Genomic DNA, 22,929 nt, shown 5'->3' with positions numbered 1-22,929 from the left:
ACTTAGGCTGGCTTTTAGGGACAGTTTTCAGTCACTGCAGGACTTTCCTGGAGGGTGTTCTAGGACACTCCCAGACTATCTCAGCTCCCTCCCCAGTGCACCATAGAATCTCCAAAATACTTCCATTCTAACAACTGGGAAATTGCGCTGTAATTATGTTTAGGTTTTGTTTCTCCACAAAATACTTTTTTCCCCCACAAAACAACTCTGTCCTTGAGAAGTGCTAAGCATGATGAAAATTTTCGGCAAGGAAGTGAGTTATCTTCAAAGGTGAAGATGTACTATGGTGATAGTAAGCCAGAGTGAGGAGCCCTCAGCCTACGGGGCGCTTGTCAAAATGCGGTAGCTCCCCAGCCAAGTGTCCTCCTTCCCACCTCAGCCTCCTGGTCCTGTGCACAAGTTTCTCCACTATTTTTTATTCGTACACATTTAAAATAAAAATCTCAGCCTTTCTTTTGCAAACTTTGGTTCCTTGGGTCTGTATTTAAAAAATAATAAAAAATGGGCTTCAATTTTTTTTTTCTTTCAAATATAAAATTGTGCCAGGGACTATTTGGTGGCGGGGGGTGGTGGGGGATGGTTATATTTCACATGGCATTGGATGGCTAGGAGATTCTGTACTGATTTGAAGCTGAGAGAATTATGGGGTAGTTAGCTGGCCCCAGGCATCAAGTTCATCTGGGACCACCCACCTTTGTAACCAGAATTCCTCCTTTCTCTTTATCTGTCTGCTACCTAGTTGTCCTACAGTTCTCTCCATGACCCGAACTTGCCTGTAGTGGTCTGGGCAGGGTTCCAAAATAACTTTTCCCTCTGTTGTCCCAAAGCCCTCATTCCCTCAGTTTAGTGGTAATGGAAAGGTCCCTTCCATCCATCAAAAGCATTCTGTCTTAAAACTTTTCTCTGTCATTTGGCATTCCATCTCTTATATTATTCATGCATTGAAATCCCAGCTTCACTACATGCTGATTCTGAACAACCTAACCTCTCCCAGGAAATAACAGCTGTTGATATTTCAGCTGATGCTGCCTCCCTGAAACAAGCCTCTGTGCCTAGAAGTCTTGCAAAACCCAAGTGAATAGAGAAGGCTCACCGGATGGTCATGTTTTATGAACCAGAGACATTTTAATGCTCTATACAAAACCAAAGCTACATATCAAGTATCAGAACACAAATGCTTAAAAATTAAATCACATATATTTATACTTTAGAAATCACATTACCTAAAATGGACACAATGATCTCTGAAATGCAGATAGGCCTGGAGATTCCAGATTGCTTCAGTTCATTTGGCTGTCAATCTTCAGAGCATTCTCACTAACCACCTGCATCCTCACATAGGCCCAACAGTCTTATGCAACTGCCAGCTTGAACCCTTAGGTTCAGCAACAGTCCCACATGCAGGGTGTTCAGGAGCAAGTTCATGAAGCGGTCCAAGTTCACTGAAGTCCAGGGGGGTGAGTTCTCAGGGTCTGCTGAGCCAAACCTCCTTTCATACAGATGAGGAAACTGAGGTCCAGAAGCAGTCCAGAGTTACAACAAAAGTTTGAATACAAAAATTCATGCTCAGTCCACAGCTTGTTACTCTAAAATCATTAGTCTGTATACAGTTTTCTTTATTGTGGGATGGGACCCAAGTTGCTCCCTGAAGAATACACAGTAGAAGGGAAGCACACAGAACGGAAGGGCATTGCAGACCGAAAGGGGAGACTGAACTCCGATACAATGACATATCCAGGAGAGTTCATCCATCCACTAAGCCACAAGCCCGGTTCTGTGAGACAGGATTATTAAGGGAGGGTGAATTACCAGGACAAACAGGCAGGACATGAGTAGTGTAGATTGAGCCTGATGGAGAAAGACTTGCAATATTCTCCTAGGGAACTTGGGGGGTATATCCTGCAGGCAGTGGGGAGTCAAAGGATTATGAACAATGGGATGGCTTTTATGAGAGGATTTCGGGGAAACTCAGGTTAACTCCCAACTTGTTGAGTAGAAGCAGCCATGAGACATGCATGTATGTGGGGATGAATGGCAGCTGGCTAGATATGCAAGAGGCCCGGTCTGTGGAATGGGTAAAACAATTAAAACACAGGGATCAGTCACTCACTACAATGTTCACTGCATGGCCTCTCTGTGTCCTAAGGTGCGGACGGAAGCTAGGACACAGCCATGAGTGAGACACACAACCTCTGCCTCTTGGAGCTCATGACTAAACTGGAGAGGGAGAGAAAACAGGCACTATAGAGTCATTTCAATGCTACAGAAGAGGAGCAGAGAGTCTCTGAGCACTTAGAAGAGGCTGACCTAGCAGGGGGGCTATGGAAAGCCTCCCTGTGTAAGTGATGCTTGAACCAAATTCTAAAGGATGGCAAGGACTTACCTGTGTGGGGTGGAATAGAGGGTTCCAAGTGGAGAAGACAGCAGCTCAGAGGTGCAAGGAGGAAGGTGGGAAGCAGGTGCAAAGCAAACACACAAAGGCATCAAGGCCCAGAGTGATCCAGGTTAAGACCCGAGAATGGCTTACGGATCCAAGAGCTCAGATTGGCTACAGACAAGTCTGGGGAGATAAGGCACAACAGAGGACAAGACCACACACAGCAATCCTTGACTAAACCAAGAAAATAAGCCTTAAAGCCAGCACCAAATGAGGGGTGCGGAGGGCAGGGTAATCAGCAAGAAAAACGCGGGATAAAACCAGTACACAAATGGAGCTGGACGTCCATGTTTTGATAACAATTCAGGAAAGTGTTTTTTCAGAAAACAGTGATCTTAAAAAAAAAGAAAAAAAAGACAAGTATCAAGTAAGCAGACTTAAATCTTAGAAAAATTATATATATATACAAAACTGAAGAAACATCAGTGACAAGAATAATGCAAAATGGTAACCATTAGTGCAATGCTACAAATGCTCATAGCTCTTCACAAACTGTGTTGCAAAGCAGTCTTTGTTTTTTGAATCATCCTTGTGTCAAAAGTATACAAATTTTGTTAAAGTCGACTCCATTACCAGCGATACTTTCACTGGTTTGTTACACAGATTAAAGTCGCGGTGCACCACTCTGTTATTCACCTGTAAGATAAAAGAACAAATTGTCCAAATGAACTGTAAAGCCCTCAAAAGCCTCTTAGTAAAGCCCACCAAAGGTGAGAGCAGAACTCTGACTGCATCAGGAAAAGCAAAGGTCACCCACATCCCAGCGAAGGCAGCGCTGTGGCTGGAAAGAGCACTGAAGTGTGCACAGCGTGCTCGGTCGCTTCAGTCGTGTCCCACACTTTGCAGCTCCATGGGCTGTAGCCTGCCAGGCTCCTCTGTCCATGGGATTCTCCAGGCAAGAATACCGGAATGGGTGGCCAGGCCCTTCTCCAGGGGATCTTCCTGCCCCAAGGTTTGAACACTTGCCTCTCACGTCCTCTGCACTGGCAGGTGGGTTCTTTATCACTAGCGCCACCCAGGAAGCCCAAGTGTGCACAGACCTGGGTTCAAGTCTCAGCCTGCCCCTGGTAACATCAGGCAACCGTCTCTGAGCCTTGGTAACTTATGGTACCCTGAAAGGATTGGGTTATGTGATGTCCAAAGCATTCAATAGCTCTATGAATTCCAGGGCTGGCTGTAGGCTCGCCTACATTGGCTGCCTCATGAAGCTGTAAGGGCCTTTAACGCAAAGGTCACATCACATTCGTTTTTGGACTTTCTTGCCAGTGTCTACTCAGCAAGGACTTTAAAAATGAAAAGTGTTCATACCATATGACCCAGCAATTCCACTTCTGGGTATATATCTGATAAAAGCAAAAACACTAATTTGAAAAGATATATGCACCCCAATGTTCATAGCAACATTATTTACAATTGCCAAGGTATGGAAGCAACCTAAATGTCCATCATCAGATGAATGGATAAAGAAGATGAGGTATATACACACGCGCACACATGCATACACACACACACAGAGACAGAAACACTACTCAGCCATTAAAAAGTGAAACTTTGCCTTTTGCAGCAACATGAATAAACTTGGAGGGTATTATGCTAAGTGAAATAAATCAGAGAAAGATAAATACTGTATATCACCACTTTTAAGTGAAATCTGAAAAATACAACAAACTGGTGAATTAAAAAAAAAAAAAAGAGGGACTTCCCTGGCAGTCCAGTGGGTAAGACTCTGTGCTTCCACTACAGAGGACATGGGTTCAGTCCCTAGAAGGGGAACTAAGGGCCTGCATGCTGAGTGGCCAGAAGCAGGCTCACAGCTGTAGAGAATAAACTAGAGGTTACCAGTGGGGACAGGAAAGTGGGGAGGGGCAAGATAGGGCTAGGGGTCAAAAAGAGTTCTGGAATTGAAGACGTATGTGAAATGAAGAGTTATAGAAATGAAGACGTGTGTGAAACATTTGAAAATTGTAAAGCACTATAGAATTTAAAGAATCTTTCATTCAATTAAAAAAATAAGCTTTCAATTAAAAAATGAATGCTGTTCAAAAAAGACTTAATGAACACCATTTGGCAAAATAATTTTTCAGTTAGCCTAACTAAAATGAATTTCTACCTAGGTTAAATCTGTCTTTATTATTATATTCTTGAAACACTGACAAGAAACTATTTTATTAAAGAGAGAAATTGAATAATACAAGAGATTTGGGAATATGGTTGGAATGACTATCAAAATCGTATTTCTTCCCTTTAACACTCCCCCCTCGCCAAAAGCTTACCTCAAAATGAGGTGAAAAAGAATTTTGAAAGCTCTTAAGCATCATATGCAAAGCATTAACATTATATTTTTTTAAAGAAATAAAAATTGTTACCGTACCTTGGGAGGTAAGAAGTAAGTTCGTTTAGTAACTAAGTTGTGTCTGACTCTTTGCGACCCTGAGGACTGTACCCCTCCAGGCTTCTGTCCCTGGAATTTCCCAGAGAAGAATACTGGAATGGGTTGCCATTTCCTTCTCCAGGGGATCTTCCTGACCCAGGGATCGAACCTTCTTCTCCTGCGTCTCCTGCATTGGCAGGTGGATTCTTTACCACTGGGCCACCTGGGAAGCTCCTAAGGAGTAATACTGCGTGATTGTGATTAAGGCACGAGCTCTAAAAGCACTTTGTCTGGACTAGAAAGCCCAGGCTGCCACTTTCCTAGCTCTGCATTTGTAACAGGGGATGGGAATCAAAGCACCTGCCAGAGGGCTGTTGAAAAACTTAATGTATTAATATCTGTCAATTGCAAGGAACAGTAACTGGCACAGAGTGAGCTGTTCAGAACGTGCGAGTACTGCTGTTACTGTGCTCATTTACAACCTTTTCTAGTTAGCTCTCTTCAGAGATAAAACGCCCAGATTAAGAAGAAAATAACTCTTTGATCCTGATATGGTAAACCACTATCATCAGGCCCTCCTCCAAACTACAGTGTGTATATAAATCTGCTATAATTCCTGGCCCCTCATTCATTCACTGAACGTTCAGTATTGGCTACAAGCTGGGCAGACAAATGTAAGATAGTGTTGGTCCTCAAAGAAGCCCTCCGGTTCTCCCCTCTTCCTGGGGGAGATAAATAAGGCTGGCAGGACCATAGTGCAGGCAGAACTTCCAAGCTCGCTAATAACCAACTCACTCATGTTCCACTGAATGAAGTGTCACTGTCCGTTCTCCATTGGCGCCTGGCTCAGCCGTGACTTCTGCCACAGCCCTCTAAACTCACCAGCCCACTGGTTACAGGCCACTCCTGAACCCCCCTCATGCTTTCACGGCTGAAGGCAATCTTCTCATGAAGATGTTTTCATCAAGCGCATTAGCTTTAGACTGGATGGAGTGCGTGTTCACTTGGAATCTACTCACTATGGTAAAGAAGTCAGCGAGGTGCCACTTATTCCCATACTGCTTAAAGACTTCAGTCATCTCCTTGATCATCACAGAGCCAGTGCGGGGATCCCGTAAAGCGACATGGTCTATAAAGGAAAAAAAAAAAGAACCACTTCATCCATTTCCCCCTCTACTTGTAGCAAACTTGCTCTTTGCTCCATAGTTAAAACCTAGAAAATGGCTTTGAACTGATAATACAGAAACACCGGCATTATGGAAAAGAATCTAAAAAAGAATATATGTGTGTGCTTAGTCGCTCAGTTGTGTCCGATTCTTTATGACCCCATGGACTGTAGATCGCCAAGGCTCTTCTGTCCATGGGGATTTTCCAGGCAAGAATACTGGAGTGGGTTGCCATGCCCTCCTCCAGGGGTTCTTCCCAACCCAGGGATCAAACCCAGGTCTCCGTCATTGCCAGTGGATTCTTCCCCATATGAGCCACCAAGGAAGCATTAAGACGGAGAATCCCCATGGACAGAGGAGTCTGATGGGCTAAAGTCCATGGGGTCGCAAAGAGTTGGACACAACTGAGTGACTAAGCAGAGACAGAAGACTTGTGTGACCAATTGCACACAACCTCTCAAGGGGAAACTTTTAAATACGCATTTTTTATCTAGCTTCAAAGTTTTCAAATATACACTAAAGTGGGAGGGAAAGTTGAATGCCCCCCCCGAATAATCATCCCTCAGATCAGAGTTATCAGTTTTTGTCATATTTGCTTTCCTTATCCCCTTTCTGGGCTTCCTAGGTGGCGCTGGTGGTAAAGAATGCCTGCCAAAGCAAGAGATGTAAGAGACGCAGGTTCAGTCCCTGGGCGGGGAAGATCCCCTGGAGGAGGGCGTGGCAACCCACTCCAGTGTTCTTGCCCAGAGAATCCCATGGACAGAGGAGCCTGGCGGGCTCCAGTCCACGCGTCGAAAAGAGCTGGACACACTGAGTGACTTGGCATGCATGTACACATCCCCTTTCTACCTTTTTATCGCTGACTTTTGCTCTAGCATTTTAAGCTAACCCTAAATATATCCATATGGAATTTATTTGGGGGTATTCAAGGGTTTGACTACTGAAATTATGCTTATTATTCGATTGAAAAACACAAAATATGTCTGTATAGTGTGGAAGGACTGTGAAAATGGCACCCTCTCATAGTAAACCTGGGTTGGAACACAAAAAAACACAGGACATGTTTGCAACATCAGGGTATGCAAAGGTTTCTTACAAAAGGCATACGCCATAAAAGAAAAAAGTCAATAAACTGGAGTAAAAACATAAAACACTTGCTTTGCAGCAGGCGAGAATTCTACTACTGAATCACCACTGAATGCTTATAAAACTTTTGCTTTTTGAAAGACATCTTTAAGAAAAGGAAAAGCCAGTCACAAAGTGGGAGAGAATATTTGTAACTTGTACCAGAGAAAGGACTAGTATTCAGAATATACGTAACTTAATAAGAAAACAACCCAGTGCAATACAGGGCAACAGGAGATGCGTGAATGGCCAACAGGCACGTGAACAGATGGTCCAAAAAAAGGCCATACAAATAGAAAGAAAAATATTCTTATTTATTTTTTTTATTTTTGATCATGCCACTGGGCTTGTGGGATCTTAGTCCCCAAACCAGGGATTGAACCTGTGCCCTCAGCAGTGAGGGCACGGAGTCCTAACCACTGGACCACCAGGGAGGTCCCTCATTCTTAAATAACCAGTTACTACCAGGCTGTGTGTCCCTGTTGGGCACTGCATGACTTCTCAACTTAGGACACCACAATGGTGCTTGCTCTTTCTCCCATGCACATCAATCTATAAAGCACAGATAATTTTTTTCAGAAAGATTTCTGGGAAGGCCCTGGTGATCCTGTGGTTAAGACTCTGCACTTCCATTGCCAAGGGCCCAGGTTCAATCCAGGGTCGAGGAACTAAGATCCCACAAGCCTCACAGAGAGGCAAAAAAAAAAAAAAAAGGATTTTAAAAAATCAGTAGGAATAACCTAAACCCTCTGGATGAATGTCTATCTTCAAGCCTCACTATCCTACCTGCTTGGGTGGGATATACAATGAAATAATCACTGAATGTAGGCAGCCTCTTCTTCTCTGATCCATCATCCAAGTCCATGGGTTCATCATCTGTTTCAACACCACTGTCTCTTCTCTCTGTTTTTTGAGGAATGAAAATACAAACTACAATAATATACCATTGACATGAATAACCTTTAATAAAAGTCACAAGAAGCTTGTATCTCCACAAGAGAAATAATTAAAACCAAAGTTACATAAATCAGAAATTAGTCCCACAAGCCAACTAGAATCACACGAATGATAGGACATCCCCCAGAAAATTGTCCACCTCTCCCCTAGAATTTGAGGCTCTCAGATACACCTAATGATTTTAATGGCTTAGACCTTCCTCAAATCCCATGGATGGAGGAGCCTGGTAGGTTGCCGTCTATGGAGTCGCACAGAGTTGGACATGACTGAAGCGACTTAGCAGCAGCAGCAGCAGCAGACCTTCCTCAGACTAAATTAACCATCCTAACCAGGTAAGCTGTCACTCCATCCCTTTCTCCCAGCTCAAAGTCCCTACTATGCTATATAATGTAAGATACATCAGCTAAGGGTCTGAGGTATCTTCAGGTATATTATTTAATATAATTATTAAAAAATAATTTTTTAAAACTTACTTTTCTTTCCTCAATCATCAACATGAGAATTTTCTGGAAAGAGAATGATACAGAGACATCTCCACTTACCTCCTCTGCAGGCCTGGATTATAAAGATTTTTGGTTTCTCTTGAAGTGCTGGACAATTTTTATTGTTAAACATTTCAAAAATGTCTTCCAGGCTGACTTTTTCACCGTCTTTCATTTTGATAAAACCTTCTTCTCCATGGGACATAAGAGTAACAAGGCAACAGCCAATGTCATCTTTAATTTCATTTAGTTCATCACGAAATGATGTTATTTTTCCAAGTAAGTCCTGTAAAATAAGATAACATATTAAAAAAGAACTGTATATACATATATATTATATATGTATAATATATAATACAGATAACATATTAAAAAAGAAGTAGAAAAAAACAGAAATCCCAGAGATGGCTTCTTCACAAAGTGAATCAATGAGATGACAAATATGAAAATACCTACATCTCTTGTAGTGTCAGTATGACTTATCACTTCCCTTTTGGTTGCTATCAGACTTCGTATGATTTATTCTTTTACCAATGGTGGTTCTTGTTTGACAAAATTATGGTGCTTCTGATTCTCTACCACAAAACATAAGAAAACTACAGTTCCCCAAAGAATTAATGTATTTAAATGCTGCATTATTAACTTATTTTATTGATTTATTTTTAATTAATTAATTTATTTTAATTGGAGGCGAATTACTTTACAATATTGTAGTGGTTTCTGTCATACATTGACATGAAACAGCCATGGGTGTACATGTGTTTAACTTATTTTAATATAAAAATTATTTTATAAAATTAATACCCTCAGTAAGCTAGAAATGGCAAGGAATGGAGGAGTCTACCCAATCATATCCACTTGCCAGAATCTATCAAGAGGCATCAGCAGAATCAATGCCCCTATAAAGACAAGCAAGAGAGGAATGGCTGCTCTCACCATGTTGTAACAAAGATCCTGGCCATTTCAATACAGTACAGCAAAAGTTAAATGAGGTATAAATACTGGAAACAAAGACTCATTGCTGCTAAGTCACTTCAGTCGTGTCCGACCCTGTGCGACCCCATAGACGGCAGCCCACCAGGCTCCCCTGTCCCTGGGATTCTCCAGGCAAGAACACTGGAGTGTGTTGCCATTTCCTTTTCCAATGCATGAAACTGAAAAGTGAAAGTGAGGTCGCTCAGCCGTGTCGGACCCTCAGCGACCCCATGGATTGCAGGCTTCCAGGCTCCTCCATCCATGGGATTTTCCAGGCAAGAGTACTGGAGTGGGGTGCCAAAGACTCATTACTTACAAATAATATGACTTTCCAGAAATATATTCAATTAAAACCTACTAAAAGTAGAGATCTGCAAGTTGACCAGATACAAACTTAATTTACAAAGACCTTGGTTCAGTTCAGTCGCTCAGTCGTGTCCAACTCATGCGACCCCATGAATCGCAGCACACCAGGCCTCCCTGTCCATCACCAACTCCCGGAGTTCACTCAGACTCACGTCCATCGAGTCAGTGATGCCATCCAGCCATCTCATCCTCTGTCGTCTCCTTCTCCTCCTGCCCCCAATCCCACCCCAGCATCAGAGTCTTTTCCATTGAGTCAACTCTTCGAATGAGGTGGCCAAAGTATTGGAGTTTCAGCTTCAGCATCATTCCTTCCAAAGAACACCCAGGGCTGATCTCCTTTAGAATGGACTGGTTGGATCTCCTTGCAGTCCAAGGGACTCTCAAGAGTCTTCTCCAACACCACAGTTCAAAAGCATCAATTCTTCAGCACTTAGCCTTCTTCACAGTCCAACTCTCACATCCATACATGACCACAGGAAAAACCATAGCCTTGACTAGATGGATCTTTGTTGGCAAAGTAATGTCTCTGCTTTTGAATATGCTGTCGAGGTTGGACATAACTTTCCTTCCAAGGAGTAAGCGTCTTTTAATTTCATGGCTGCAGTCACCATCTGCAGTGATTTTGGAGCCCCCAAAAATAAAGTCTGACACTGTTTCCACTATTTCCCCATCTATTTCCCAGGAAGTGATGGGACCGGATGCCATGAACTTCGTTTCCTGAATGTTGAGCTTTAAGCCAACTTTTTCACTCTCCACTTTCACTTTCATCAAGAGGCTTTTTAGTTCCTCTTCACTTCTGCCATAAGGGTGGTGTCATCTGCATATCTGAGGTTATTGATATTTCTCCCGGCAATGTTGATTCCAGCTTGTGCTTCATCCAGCCCAGCACTTCTCATGATGTACTCTGCATATAAGTTAAATAAGCAGGGTGACAATATACAGCCTTGACGTACTCCTTTTCCTATTTGGAACCAGTCTGGTGTTCCATGTCCAGTTCTAACTGTTGCTTCCTGACCTGCATACAGATTTCTCAAGAGGCAGGTCAGGTGGTCTGGTATTCCCATCTCTTTCAGAATTTTCCACAGTTTATTGTGATCCACACAGTCAAAGGCTTTGGCATAGTCAATAAAGCAGAAATAGATGTTTTTCTGGAACTCTCTTGCTTTTTCCATGATCCAGCGGATGTTGGCAATTTGATCTCTGGTTCCTCTGCCTTTTCTAAAACCAGCTTGAATATCAGGAAGTTCACGGTTCACATATTGCTGAAGCCTGGCTTGGAGAATTTTGAGCATTACTTTACTAGCATGTGAGATGAGCGCAATTGTGCAGTAGTTTGAGCATTCTTTGGCATTGCCTTTCTTTGGGATCAGAATGAAAACTGACCTTTTCCAGTCCTGTGGCCACTGCTGAGTTTTCCAAATTTGCTGGCATATTGAGTGCAGCACTTTGACAGCATCATCTTTCAGGATTCGAAATAGCTCAACTGGAATTCCATCATCTCCACTAGCTTTGTTTGTAGTGATGTTTTCTAAGGCCCACTTGACTTCACATTCCAGGATGTCTGGCTCTACGTCAGTGATCACACCATTGTGATTATCTGGGTCGTGAAGATCTTTTTTGTACAGTTCTTCTGTGTATTCTTGCCACCTCTTCTTGATATCTTCTGCTTCTGTTAGGTCCATACCATTTCTGTCCTTTATTGAGCCCATCTTTGCATGAAATATTCCCTTGGTATCTCTAATTTTCTTGAAGAGATCTCTAGTCTTTCCCATTCTGTTGTTTTCCTCTATTTCTTTGCATTGATCGCTGAAGAAGGCTTTTTTATCTCTTCTTGCTATTCTTTGGAACTCTGCATTCAGATGCTTATATCTTTCCTTTTCTCCTTTGCTTTTCACTTCTCTTCTTTTCACCGCTATTTGTAAGGCCTCCCCAGACAGCCATTTTGCTTTTTTGCATTTCTTTTCCTTGGGGATGGTCTTGATCCCTGTCTCCTGTACAATGTCACAAACCTCATTCCATAGTTCATCAGGCACTCTATCTATCAGATCTAGTCCCTTAAATCTATTTCTCACTTCCACTGTATAATCATAAGGGATTTGATTTAGGTCATACCTGAATGGTCTAGTGGTTTTCCCTACTTTCTTCAATTTAAGTCTGAATTTGGTAATAAGGAGTTCATGATCTGAGCCACAGTCAGCTCCTGGTCTTGTTACAAAGATCTAGAGTTCCCTAATTACCCAGGAATAAAACATTTAAACTGGATAATGGAAAAGGGATCCTTTGAAGGTCATAACAAAAGTAAAACATTACCTAGGAATAAACCTAAGAAGAAATGAACATTATCTAAGTGAATAAAATTATTTAAAAAATCTTCAGTGAAGAGGCAACATAAAATATGACAGCCTGAAGTTTCTGATCGAGATGACTCAATACTATTAATTTGTCAATTAACTCCAAATTAATCTCTAGTCAATGTCATATGAGTTAAAACCTCAAGGGATTTCTGTGAAACTGGATGGTTCTCAAGGTCACAGAAAACAGATGCTCAGGAATAGCAAGGTACTGAAGAATAGCAAAGAACATTCAGAAGTAAAAAACAAAGGCAAACAAATAAAAACAAACAAAAAAAAACAATGAACGGGAGGTAGATCATCTCAGCTGTCCAAAAGCACTATAAAATCAGGGTGAACAAAACATGGATATAGCAGCATGTTGCTGCTGCTGCTAAGTTGCTTGTCTTGTCCAACTCTGTGCGAGCCCATAGACAGCAGCCCACCAGGCTCCGCCATCCCTGGGGTTCTCCAGGCAAGAACACTGGAGTGGGTTGCCATTTCCTTTTCCAGTGCATGAAAATGAAAAGTGAAAGTGAAGTCGCTCAGTCATGTCCGACTCTTTGCAACTCCATGGACTGCAGCCTACCTGGCTCCTCCATCACCAGCATAAGTATAAACAAATATATGAATACATATTTTAGAATCCAGAAATCAATCCAAATACACATACAGGGATTTAATATATGACAAGAATGGAATTTCATGTATGTGGGGAAAGGATGTATCACCAACAAATGAGAACTGGCTTGGAAATAAAGTTAGACCTCCCACCTCACTGTTTCAGTGAGCAGAAGGCTAACCTTCACTATAAAGATATTATAGAAAAATAATTTAAAAAATGTTTAACTGGGGGGCTTCCCTCTTGGCTCAGTGGTAAGAATACGCCTGCCAATGCAAAAGATCAGGGTCTGACACCTGATCTGGGAACCCACATGCCAAGGAGCAACTATACCCATCTGCCACAACTACTGAGCCTGTGCTCCAGAGCCCGGGAGCCCCCGCACTGAAACCCGCATGCCCTAGAGCCTGTGCTCTGCAACAAGAGAAGTCACAGCAGTGAGAAGTCCACGCCCTGCAACCAAAAGTAGCCCCGCTCACTGCAACTAGAGAAAGCCTGCACAGCAACGAAGACCCAGGGCGGCCAAAAATAAATAATAAATTTTAAGCTGGGAAATCATGGGGTTTAATCAAGACAGAAAAACCAAGAAGCTGACAAAAAGAAAGACTGACGAGTTTATAGCAAAAACTTCCATATGACTTGAGGCAACAAAAAGTCAAAAGGCAAGTAACAAGGCAGGAGAAAAATATCTGCAGTCTATTTTGTCTAAAATTCAGGAAAAAGAACTACAGAATAAGAAAAGAAAATCCAGTAAGAAAAAAGGGCAAAGGATATAAACAGGTAATTCACAGAAGGGAAAATAATGACCAAAAGATGTTCAACCATGCTACTACAGTCAAGAAAATGAAAGTGAAATAATTTTACCAGTAAGATTGCTAATTATTTACAAATAAATGTTGACAGGATGTAGAGAAAGAAGTTACTTCTGGACCTTTGGGAGAATAAACCAGAAAAACATTGGCAATTATCTGTCACCTGAATGGAAAAGATGGATTCAAAAAAAAATCACATAACACAGAAGAAATTCTGGTACAATCCATGGAAAACATGAAGGAGTCTGCTTTTAACTTTGAAACAAAATCTAAATTTATCGAGTACTTACTATAGGCCAGCTATTATCCTGAGAACTTTAACATAAAGCAGTTCATTTCATCCTCACCCCAGCCCTACATAATAAATTAGAGAGAAGAAAGCCGTCCATTAATTTCAGGCAGAATTTCTAGACAATTACCCCGCTATGGACATTTTGTGTCAGGAACTCTTTGCCTTGGGGGCTGTCCTGTGCATCCTCGTATGTTCAGCCACACCCTCGGTTCTACCTTGGCATCTACACTAATGCCAACAGTACCCTCCAACGATGAAAAACAAAAACGTCTCTGTGCGCTGGCATGAGTGCACGCTGAGTCATGTCCGACTCTGTGGTCCCGTGGACTGTGGTCCGCCAGGCTCCTCTGTCAGTGGGACTCTCTAGCCGAGAATACTGGAGTGGGTTGCCATTGCCTTTTCCTGGGGATCTTTCCAACCCAGGGATCGAACCCGCGTCTCTTGTGTCTCCTGCATTGGCAGGTGGGTTCTTTACTGCTGTGCTACCTGGGAAGCCCAAAAATGTCTCCAGACAGTGTCAGAAGTAGCCCCCAGGGGGGACAAAGTCACCCCCAGTTGAGGATTAGACTAACAACTGGTAAGAGACAGGACTCCACCTCTGTTGGCCTGTGCTGTTTTCCTGGTCCTCCTGCTATGCTGTTCCTTCATATTCACTAGCAATGACTCCTGGGGTCTATGAAGGACTCTCCTCTGTTACTAATCCAAAGCATGGGCAGGGCTAGACCTGGACTCAGCTGCAGGCAGAGAGGTCACAATGAAGCTCCCACCCATCCACCACCGCTCTTCCCCTTCATCTTCTTCTCTGTCATCTAGTTAAATCACAATGCAGTTTTGCCCAGGGCTCTCAGTAATCCCTCTCCATATCTGCTCAATGCAGACTTCCAAAGAAAAGCAAGGAGAGATAAGAAAGCCTTCCTCAGTGATCAATACAAAGAAACACGGAAACAACAGAATGGGAAAGACTAGAGAGCTCTTCAAGAAAATTAGAGACACTAAGGGAATATTTCATGCAAAGATGGCCACAATAAAGGACAGAAACGGTATGGACCTAACAGAAGCAGAAGATATTAAGAGGAGGTGGCAAGAATACACAGAAGAACTGTACAAAAAAGATCTTCATGACCCAGATAATCACGATGGTGTGATCACTCAACTAGAGCCAGACCTCCTGGAATGTGAAGTCAACTGGGACTTAAGAAGCATCACTACGAACAAAGCTAGTAGAGGTGATGGAATTCCAGTTGAGCTATTCCAAATCCTAAAAGATGATGCTGTGAAAGTGCTGCACTCAACATGAGAGCAAATTTTGAAAATACAGCAGTGGCCACAACTGGAAAAGGTCAGTTTTCATTCTAATCCCAAAGAGAGGCAATGCCAAAAAATGTTCAAAATACTGCACAATTGCACTCATCTCACAGGATAGCAAAGTAATGCTCAAAATACTCCAAGCCAGGCTTCAACAGTATGTGAACTGAAAACTTCCAGACATTCAAGCTGGATTTAGAAAAGGCAGAGGAACCAGAAATCAAAATGCCAACATCTGTTGGATCATCAAAAAAGCAAGAGAATTCCAGAAAAACATCTGCTTTATTGACTATGCCAAAGCCTTTGACTGTGCGGATCACAACAAACTGTGGAAAAATTCTTAAAGAGATGGGAATACCAGACCACCTTACATGCCTCCTGAGAAATCTGTATGCATGTCAAGAAGCAACAGTTTGAACCACACATGGAACAGCAGACTGGTTCCAAATTGGGAAAGGAGTACATCAAGGCTGTATATTGTCATCCTGCTTATTTAACTTATATGCAGAGTACATCATGTGAAATGCCAGGCTAGATGAAGCACAAGCTGTAATCAAGATTGCCAGGAGAAATATCAATAACTTCAGATATGCAGATGACACCACCTTATGGCAGAAAGTGAAGAAAAACTAAAGAGCCTCTCGATGAAAGTGAAAAAGGAGAATGAAAAAGCTGGCTTAAAACTCAACATTCAAAAAATGGAGATCATGGCATCCGGTCCCATCACTTCATGGCAAATAGATGGGGAAACAATGGAAACAGTGACAGACTTTATTTTCTTGGATTCCAAAATCACTGTGGATGGTGACTACAGCCATGAAATTAAAAGACACTAGATCCTTGGAATGAAAGTTATGACCAACCTAGATAGCATATTAAAAAGTAGAGACATTTACTTTGCCAACAAAAGTCCATCTAGTCAAAGCTATGTTTTTTCCAGTTGCCATGTATGGATGTGAGAGTTGGACTATAAAGAAAGCTGAGCGGGGAAGAATTGATGCTTTTGAACTGTGGTGTTGGAGAAGACTCTTGTAAGTCCCTTGGACGGCAAGGAGATCAAACCAGTCAATCCTAAAGGAAATCAATCTTGAATATTCATTGGAAGAACTGATGCTGAAGCTGAAACTCCAATACTTTGGCCACCTGATGCAAAGAGCTAACTCATTGGAAAAGACCCTGATGCTGGGAAAGATTGAAGGCAAGAGGTGAAGAGGATGACAGAGGATGAGATGGTTGGATGGCATCACCAACTCAATGGACATGAGTTTGAGCAAGCTCCAGGAGTTGGTGATGGACAAGGAAGTCTGGCATGCTGCAGTCCATGGGGTCGCAAAGAGTCGGACATGACTGAGCAACTGAACTGAACGGACCACGACAAAAGCTCCTACATCCATAAGGGAAGCTCGGTTAGATTTCATCAGGACATTCAGGTCCATCACCCAGCAGGCCCTGGTTCTAACCAGGTAATAAAACTCAATTTTTTTAAAGAAGAAAAGAAGATTATAATATCCAAGCTACAAATTTTCCTTTTCTTTTTTTGCCATGTCACAGGACATGTGGGATCTTAGTTACTGACCAGGGATGGAACCCGAGCTCCCTGCAGTGGAAGCACAGAGTCTTAACCGATGGACCACCAGGAGAGTCCCAAGCTACAAATGTTCACTTTTGTTTTTAACTTGGTACCATTTTGTCAGGATCGATGCACAACGTCGGTTCGAACTTGCACTCCTTAAGCCAATCCTTCATCAGTTGGACATCCTGGTGAGCTCCTAGCCTGTTCTTCTTCACACACATGAGGAAGGCCTTCCGCCTGCCACTTAGGTCGTAACGGTACTGTTTGCAAGGAAAGCCAAGAAACAATGTTAAAACCAAACTGAATCCAAATGTGCCTTATACGTGAAACGAGTTTAACACTGACTACCTCTCTCGTCATGACTTCCTTTATAATTCTTTCAAATACCTCTGTCAAACTTGGACCAACAGGCCAATCTCATCTCTAAATCCTATACATAGCCATAACTACGTTTAAGGAAAGTGGCAAATGGTAAATGACATAACTACATGGTGTAAAGAAAACGCAGTTATGGAAATCCAGAAGGTGGGGTATTCTACAGGACAAATAACCTGGCTTCGTCAACAAACAAGAGAAGAGGTTAAAGGAAAGGTATTGTAAATAAAGAGTGTTAAAAGACAGGCCTTCAAATGTATTTGTTTGAATCAGAGCCTAACTCAAGCAAGCCAACTGTACAAGGCACTGGAAGCAGCCAAGGACATCTGTAGGCTAACTGCATCTCTACCGAGACGAGGGCATTTGTTTCTAGGCTTGCTAAATACATACTCAGGTATTGTATGTATGAAAGTGATAAGATATCCATGTGTGGGAGAGGGTTGCTTTAAAATAACAGGGTCGAGGGAGCAGATGAAACAAGATTGGCTACATGGCTAATTGTTGAAGTAGGGCTCTAGGAAGGCGGGGCTGGAGTTTGGGGATTCATTTTTCTCTTCTACTTTAGCTTATGTTTTAAATGTTCATAATAAAACAAACAGAAAAGAGTCAGAAGCCAGCAATTTATGTAGTTGCACAAGGACAAACAACCTGCGGTGCCCTGATCTGTAAAATGGAGATACTAACCATACTTACCTAATTTGGTTCATGCATGCAAAGTGGTTTTAACTGGCGAATATTTTGCTTTTTCTATTTATAACAGAAAGCAGAAAGATGTGACCACTTGAGACAACCACAGATGTTCATTTTCAGCCCAACAAAAGCAGCACAAAAACCTTCAAATGGTGTCTAAATACTATCTGAACTGATTAAGTGTGTGCGTGCACTAAGTTGCTCAGTCGTGTCCAACTCTGCAGCCCCATGAACTGTAGCCTGTCAGACTCCGCTGTCCATGGGGATTCTCCAGGCAAGAATACTGGAGTGGGTTGCCATTTCGTACTCCTGGGGATCTTCCCCATTCAAGGATCTAACCCACGTCTCTTGCATCTTCTGCATTGCAGACGGATTCTTTACCACTTGAGCCGGCAGGGAAGCCAGCTAACATGCAGCATTAGAATAAAAGTCCAGATACTTACCAATTCACCGTCCACACAGTCATAGCTTCTCTTTAGACTCTTTCGTGGAATCACTGAATGAATTTTCGTGGAAAGACAAAACAGAAAAGAGCATTTTTTTTTTCACTTTTCTCTTTTTAATTATGATCTGTAGTGGTTCCTGTTAACAGAAAGCAACTCTCAAGAAAAACAGTCGCCTCTTTTGTTTTGGGGCCCAGCAGGCTTCAATCTCGTTTCAGAACAGGTTTCCAGGATCATGAAAACCCTCTCCCAAACTCATGAGAACAGAAACTTAACAGAACTCCTTTAGTCCTCAGTCAGGTTCAGAGGCAGGGAGAGGCAGGCCAGAGATGAAAAGGGTAAGGACCAATGAGCATTACTGAACATGAACCTCCAGAAAAGGAGACCAAGGCTCTGATAAAGAGACAAATGAAGTTAAAGACCCCATTTGATGTTTTAATTAAACAAACAGCATTCAAATATTTTGGAGGTATCTACAGTGTGCAGTCATGATACTGTGTAGTTTGGTTGGTTCTGAAAAACCAAAAAAAAAAAAACCACCCACTTTACCAAGTGCAAGAGATTCACAGTCTAAAGCATGATAACTAAGCATGGAGAGACAGTATAAGAGCTGTGCAGATGCAGTCAAAGGAGAATCAAAGGCTTCCCGGGGCCAGTATTCTACCCACAGGCCATGTTTTGTGGTGGTTTTCGGTGGTCACCCATTACAAATTCAAATGTCAGCAAAGCAACATACTTGGAACTCAATCAGATCATAAGCACGGGAGAACAGACCCCAGCCATAGTATATTTTGGTGTGTACCTCAACACGTCCAATCTAAGTGCTACTTTCTCTTTCTCCTTCTCTTTCTCACTCTCTCTTTCATCTCTCTACATAAGTATACACAAACTGCCTCATATATTATACACACATACAGTTGTTAAATTTACCAGGGGAAACCCTAACCTCCCCCAGCTTGGTACGTTTCCTGCTCCTAAACCACATCTTCCCAGATTTATGGCAAATGTTCTAACGGTATATTCAAACACTGAGTTTCTCACTGCATCATCTAAAAACCTTCTCCATCATAACCACCCGGAGGTAACTGTTCAAAAATGCACCTCAGTCTTGCTGAGTCAATCTGGATTTCTCAGCCCGTCCCAGAATGGTAAACCCTGATGGCTGCTTTGGACTGGTCACTTGGATTCCGTGCCTGGGAACTCTCTCTCTTCTTCCCGCTGACTCCCGGGCTCCCACCCTCCGCCGCTGGTTCTCTCCGTCCCTCGAGGCCCTCGTCCTTCTTGCTCCGCCTCCCCCAACGCCCATCACTGATACTCTGTCCCCCGCCGCTCACCTGGGCTCCGGGGCCAAACCCGGCCCTCACCTAGGGGGTCCTCCCCTCGCCAGTCTCCCCCTCCCTAGTTCAGTACCCACCCCACCCCCGCCCTGCCCCAATCCAGGAATCCCCGGGCGGCGGGGGCCAAACCCCGCGGTCCCGAGCACCCCCTCCTCCGGGAATCCCCGCGCACTCACCAGGGCAGTCGGTGGGGGCGCTCTGCCAGCGCGGCAGCAGGTCTGCGCGGGGTAGCAGCTCCAGCACCTGGACAAGGACGCGCTTGGCGACGGCCGCCGGGTAGTAGTGCTTGGCAAGAAGCTTGGCCAGCCCCGACGGGCTGTGGCCCTCCAGCTCCAGCTTCACCTGGCTCACGGGCGGCTCCACTTTCTTAAGGTGGTCGCGGAAGCTGCGCAGCTCCTGCGAGGAAAGCAAGTCCAGGGTCTCCTGCAAGCGGCTCTGCAGCTCCTCTGTGGTCGGCGAGATCTTCGGAGGCGCCGGCTGACCGTCTGACCCCGAGCGCCGGCCGCTTCCCAGGCTCCCCTCCATTGTCCCCCAGCGATGCTGAAGCGCCCGGGCAGAAGAGACCTATCTGAACCCCGCGCGCCACACACGCCTCCCGCTTCTCCTCTTTGTTTTGAAAACTGGAGGCGTTTCCGCTCGCCCAGCGAGCCTGACCAGGGCGGCCTGGAAGCTCCCGCCTTCCCCGCGCTGGCCCAGGCCCCGCCCCCGACCCGGAGCCACGCCCCGCTCCGCCCACAAGAGTTCGTCCACGGTTTAACCCTTGGAGCCTGGGTTGGGAAGGCTGAGTGGTGCCCACCCGGCAAGGCTCCTACATGGTTCTCTGCCTTGGCAGCACGTTAGAATCGCTAGGGGGACTTTTGACATTACTCACGCCCAGGCCACAACCTAACCTGATTACACTAAACCCTCTGGGTGGCCGACCCAGGTACAAGTGGTTTTTAAAGCTTCCCAGGTGATTCCAACCTGCAGCCAAGTTTGAGAACCACCGATCTTAGAGCGTCTATCAGCTACCTAAGCCAGTCCCCAAGGAGCAGGGGAAAACTTGGAAACTGAAAAAACACCTACAGATTATGGAATCGAGCCAGCTTTTTTAGGGGACTTGGTGACAAAGCGAGTTTTTTTAGAGGACCTGGTGACAAAAAAACTAGTAATTTGAAGGCAGTAAGATGTCGGAAATGCACTGTTCAGCCTGAGGGGTGTGAAAGGAGCACTGCCTTGGGGAGCACTTCGCAGCTTTGCAACCACCTTCTTCCTCCTATTCCTGTTCCCTGACTTGATAGGGCTCTCAGGAAATGATGACTCATTTAAACCATGGTCTGCCTCAAAATTACTTACCCTTTCAAACAGTTGGTGAAAGAATCTCAGGACCTGAGTCGTGACTCAATTAAACCAACTGTAAACAATCATTTTGGAGACCATCAGAGAACTGTGAATATGGGCTGGGTACCGAACGATAAGCAAAAGAACTGTTAACTGTTTTTCTGGTGGGGTAATAACATGGTACTTACTGAAGAAAAATGTCCTTGAATTTTAGAGATGCATATTGAAATATGGAAGGGTGAAATGGTATGATGCCTGGGATCTGCTTTTAAAAGCTTCATTGCAGAATAAAGGAAGTAGTGGGGAGAGGGGAGAGACAAGCAGCAGTGAGTAAACTCTGATGATTGCTCCATTTGAATGATGTTGAGTGAGGGGCAGTGTACTATTTACTTTTTTGATTGATTGAGCTGTTTCATAATGTACTCTTGGAAACAGTATAATGCAGCTTGAAAGCTTGGCTTCAGTTCTTTTTGCCTCCTGCCTTACTAGGCCTTATCTCTAGCTGCCAGATGACTGTTCACTCCCACAAAGCCCCGCCCCAAAATAATTTGCTTTAACTCTGGGGCAATTAAGAACAAATCAAATTTTTTTAATACAAAAAAAAAAAAAAAAGGAGGTGGGGTGGGCACTGGGCAGTGTTTCCAAAGTCAGCTGAAGCTCACTACCCACTTCCTGCCTGAACCTCAATACTTGTGGGAGACAGTGGGAGAGGAAAAAAATTCTTGGAGCCTGGGATATGCAGACCCCAGGGGCCTTCACTCTTAAGAGTCAGATTTCATAAAGGCGAATTTCAGTTTTACCCCACTTTTAGAGAAAATGAGATGATTTCTCCGAATTTTAAGATGATATGCCCCCAAAAGAAAAAATGAGGAGCGGGGAAGGGGACTCTGGTAGCTGAAATTCATCAGTGTGTATAAGATGAGCAAATTTGTACTGGATGAAGCCTGCACCTCTGGGCCTCATCCCTGCTCCTCCCCTCCCAAGTCCCTGGCAGGGCCCTCACTGGCTCTAGGCTCCCAGAGCCCAAGATGAGGGTTGGTCAAGGGAGACTGAAGAGGCCAAGAAACCTGAACATCTTGCCTCAGAGGCTAAGTAAGTCCTTAGGCAGCAGACGCCCCAGCCACCATCTGGGCTAAGCTGCCCGCCCTGCATTCCTACCCCAGGGCCACCACTGCCACCTCTAAGTACTTCCTGCTTGCCCAGCACACAGCCTCACACACAGCACGCCAAGCTCTGGTGGCTTAGGCACCACTAGACTAGGATCCCACTTTCCTCTCCTGTACTCCTCCACATAGTGTAACTGTGCATAGGGCATCCTAACCTTAAAATATAAACTGAAGCTCGGAAATCCAGACAGAGAGAAACATGCAGGAGAAAGCATTGTGAAGACAGAGATTGGAGTGATGAAAGCCAAGAATTGCCAGCAACCACCAGAAACCATAAGAGTAATACCACCAGTAACACCACTCCGAGGCATTTACACGAGGGAAATGAAAATATATATCCACACAAATGATCCATACAGGAATGTTCATAGTAGTGTTATTCCTAAGTGCCAAAAAGTGTTCACAATTCACATATTCATCAACTGATGAAAAAAGAATAAAGTATTGAAGATGCCACATCATAGATGAACTTCCAAAATGTTATGCTAAGTGAAAGAAGCAAGACACAAGAGACCATGTAAGAAAGACTACATGAGACTACGTTGTATTAGTCCCCTTATAGGAGGTGCACAGAAGAGGCAGATTTATGGACAGAAAGCAGATCAGTGGCCGCTGGGCTTGGAATGAGGGTTCATTGCAAATAAGAGCTCTTACTGGAGGTGTGAATGTGTTCTAAAACTGACTTGTGCTGATGGCTGCAGCAGACAGTAAAGTTACTTTAAAAAATCATAGAATTGTGTATTTGGAATGGGGGCAGATCATATAACATATAAAATAAAGCTATT

General features: G+C 43.7%; 1 protein-coding gene across 2 annotated transcripts; it reads right to left on the bottom strand.

Annotated features, from left to right (window-relative positions):
• Positions 1 to 1,100: 1,100 nt before the first annotated feature.
• LOC109576266 (caspase-14-like) lies at positions 1,101 to 22,521 on the bottom strand. Of its 2 annotated transcripts, XM_019984834.2 has the most exons (7): positions 19,835 to 22,521; positions 18,322 to 18,374; positions 16,924 to 17,073; positions 8,599 to 8,824; positions 7,886 to 8,002; positions 5,828 to 5,937; positions 1,101 to 3,073 (listed from the first exon to the last, which is right to left on the bottom strand). In XM_019984834.2, exons 1-7 carry the CDS (start codon positions 20,181 to 20,183, stop codon positions 2,972 to 2,974), a joined length of 1,107 nt encoding a protein of 368 aa, XP_019840393.2. In that variant the 5' UTR covers positions 20,184 to 22,521; the 3' UTR covers positions 1,101 to 2,971. The 2 variants fall into 2 exon arrangements, with proteins under 2 accessions (XP_019840393.2, XP_019840394.1); XM_019984835.2 differs by lacking the exon at positions 16,924 to 17,073.
• Positions 22,522 to 22,929: the final 408 nt, after the last annotated feature.

The sequence above is a fragment of the Bos indicus genome, chromosome 22 (assembly GCF_029378745.1).
Source record: "Bos indicus isolate NIAB-ARS_2022 breed Sahiwal x Tharparkar chromosome 22, NIAB-ARS_B.indTharparkar_mat_pri_1.0, whole genome shotgun sequence".
Lineage (NCBI taxonomy): Eukaryota > Metazoa > Chordata > Mammalia > Artiodactyla > Bovidae > Bos > Bos indicus.
This window is presented reverse-complemented; position numbering and strand designations above follow the sequence as displayed.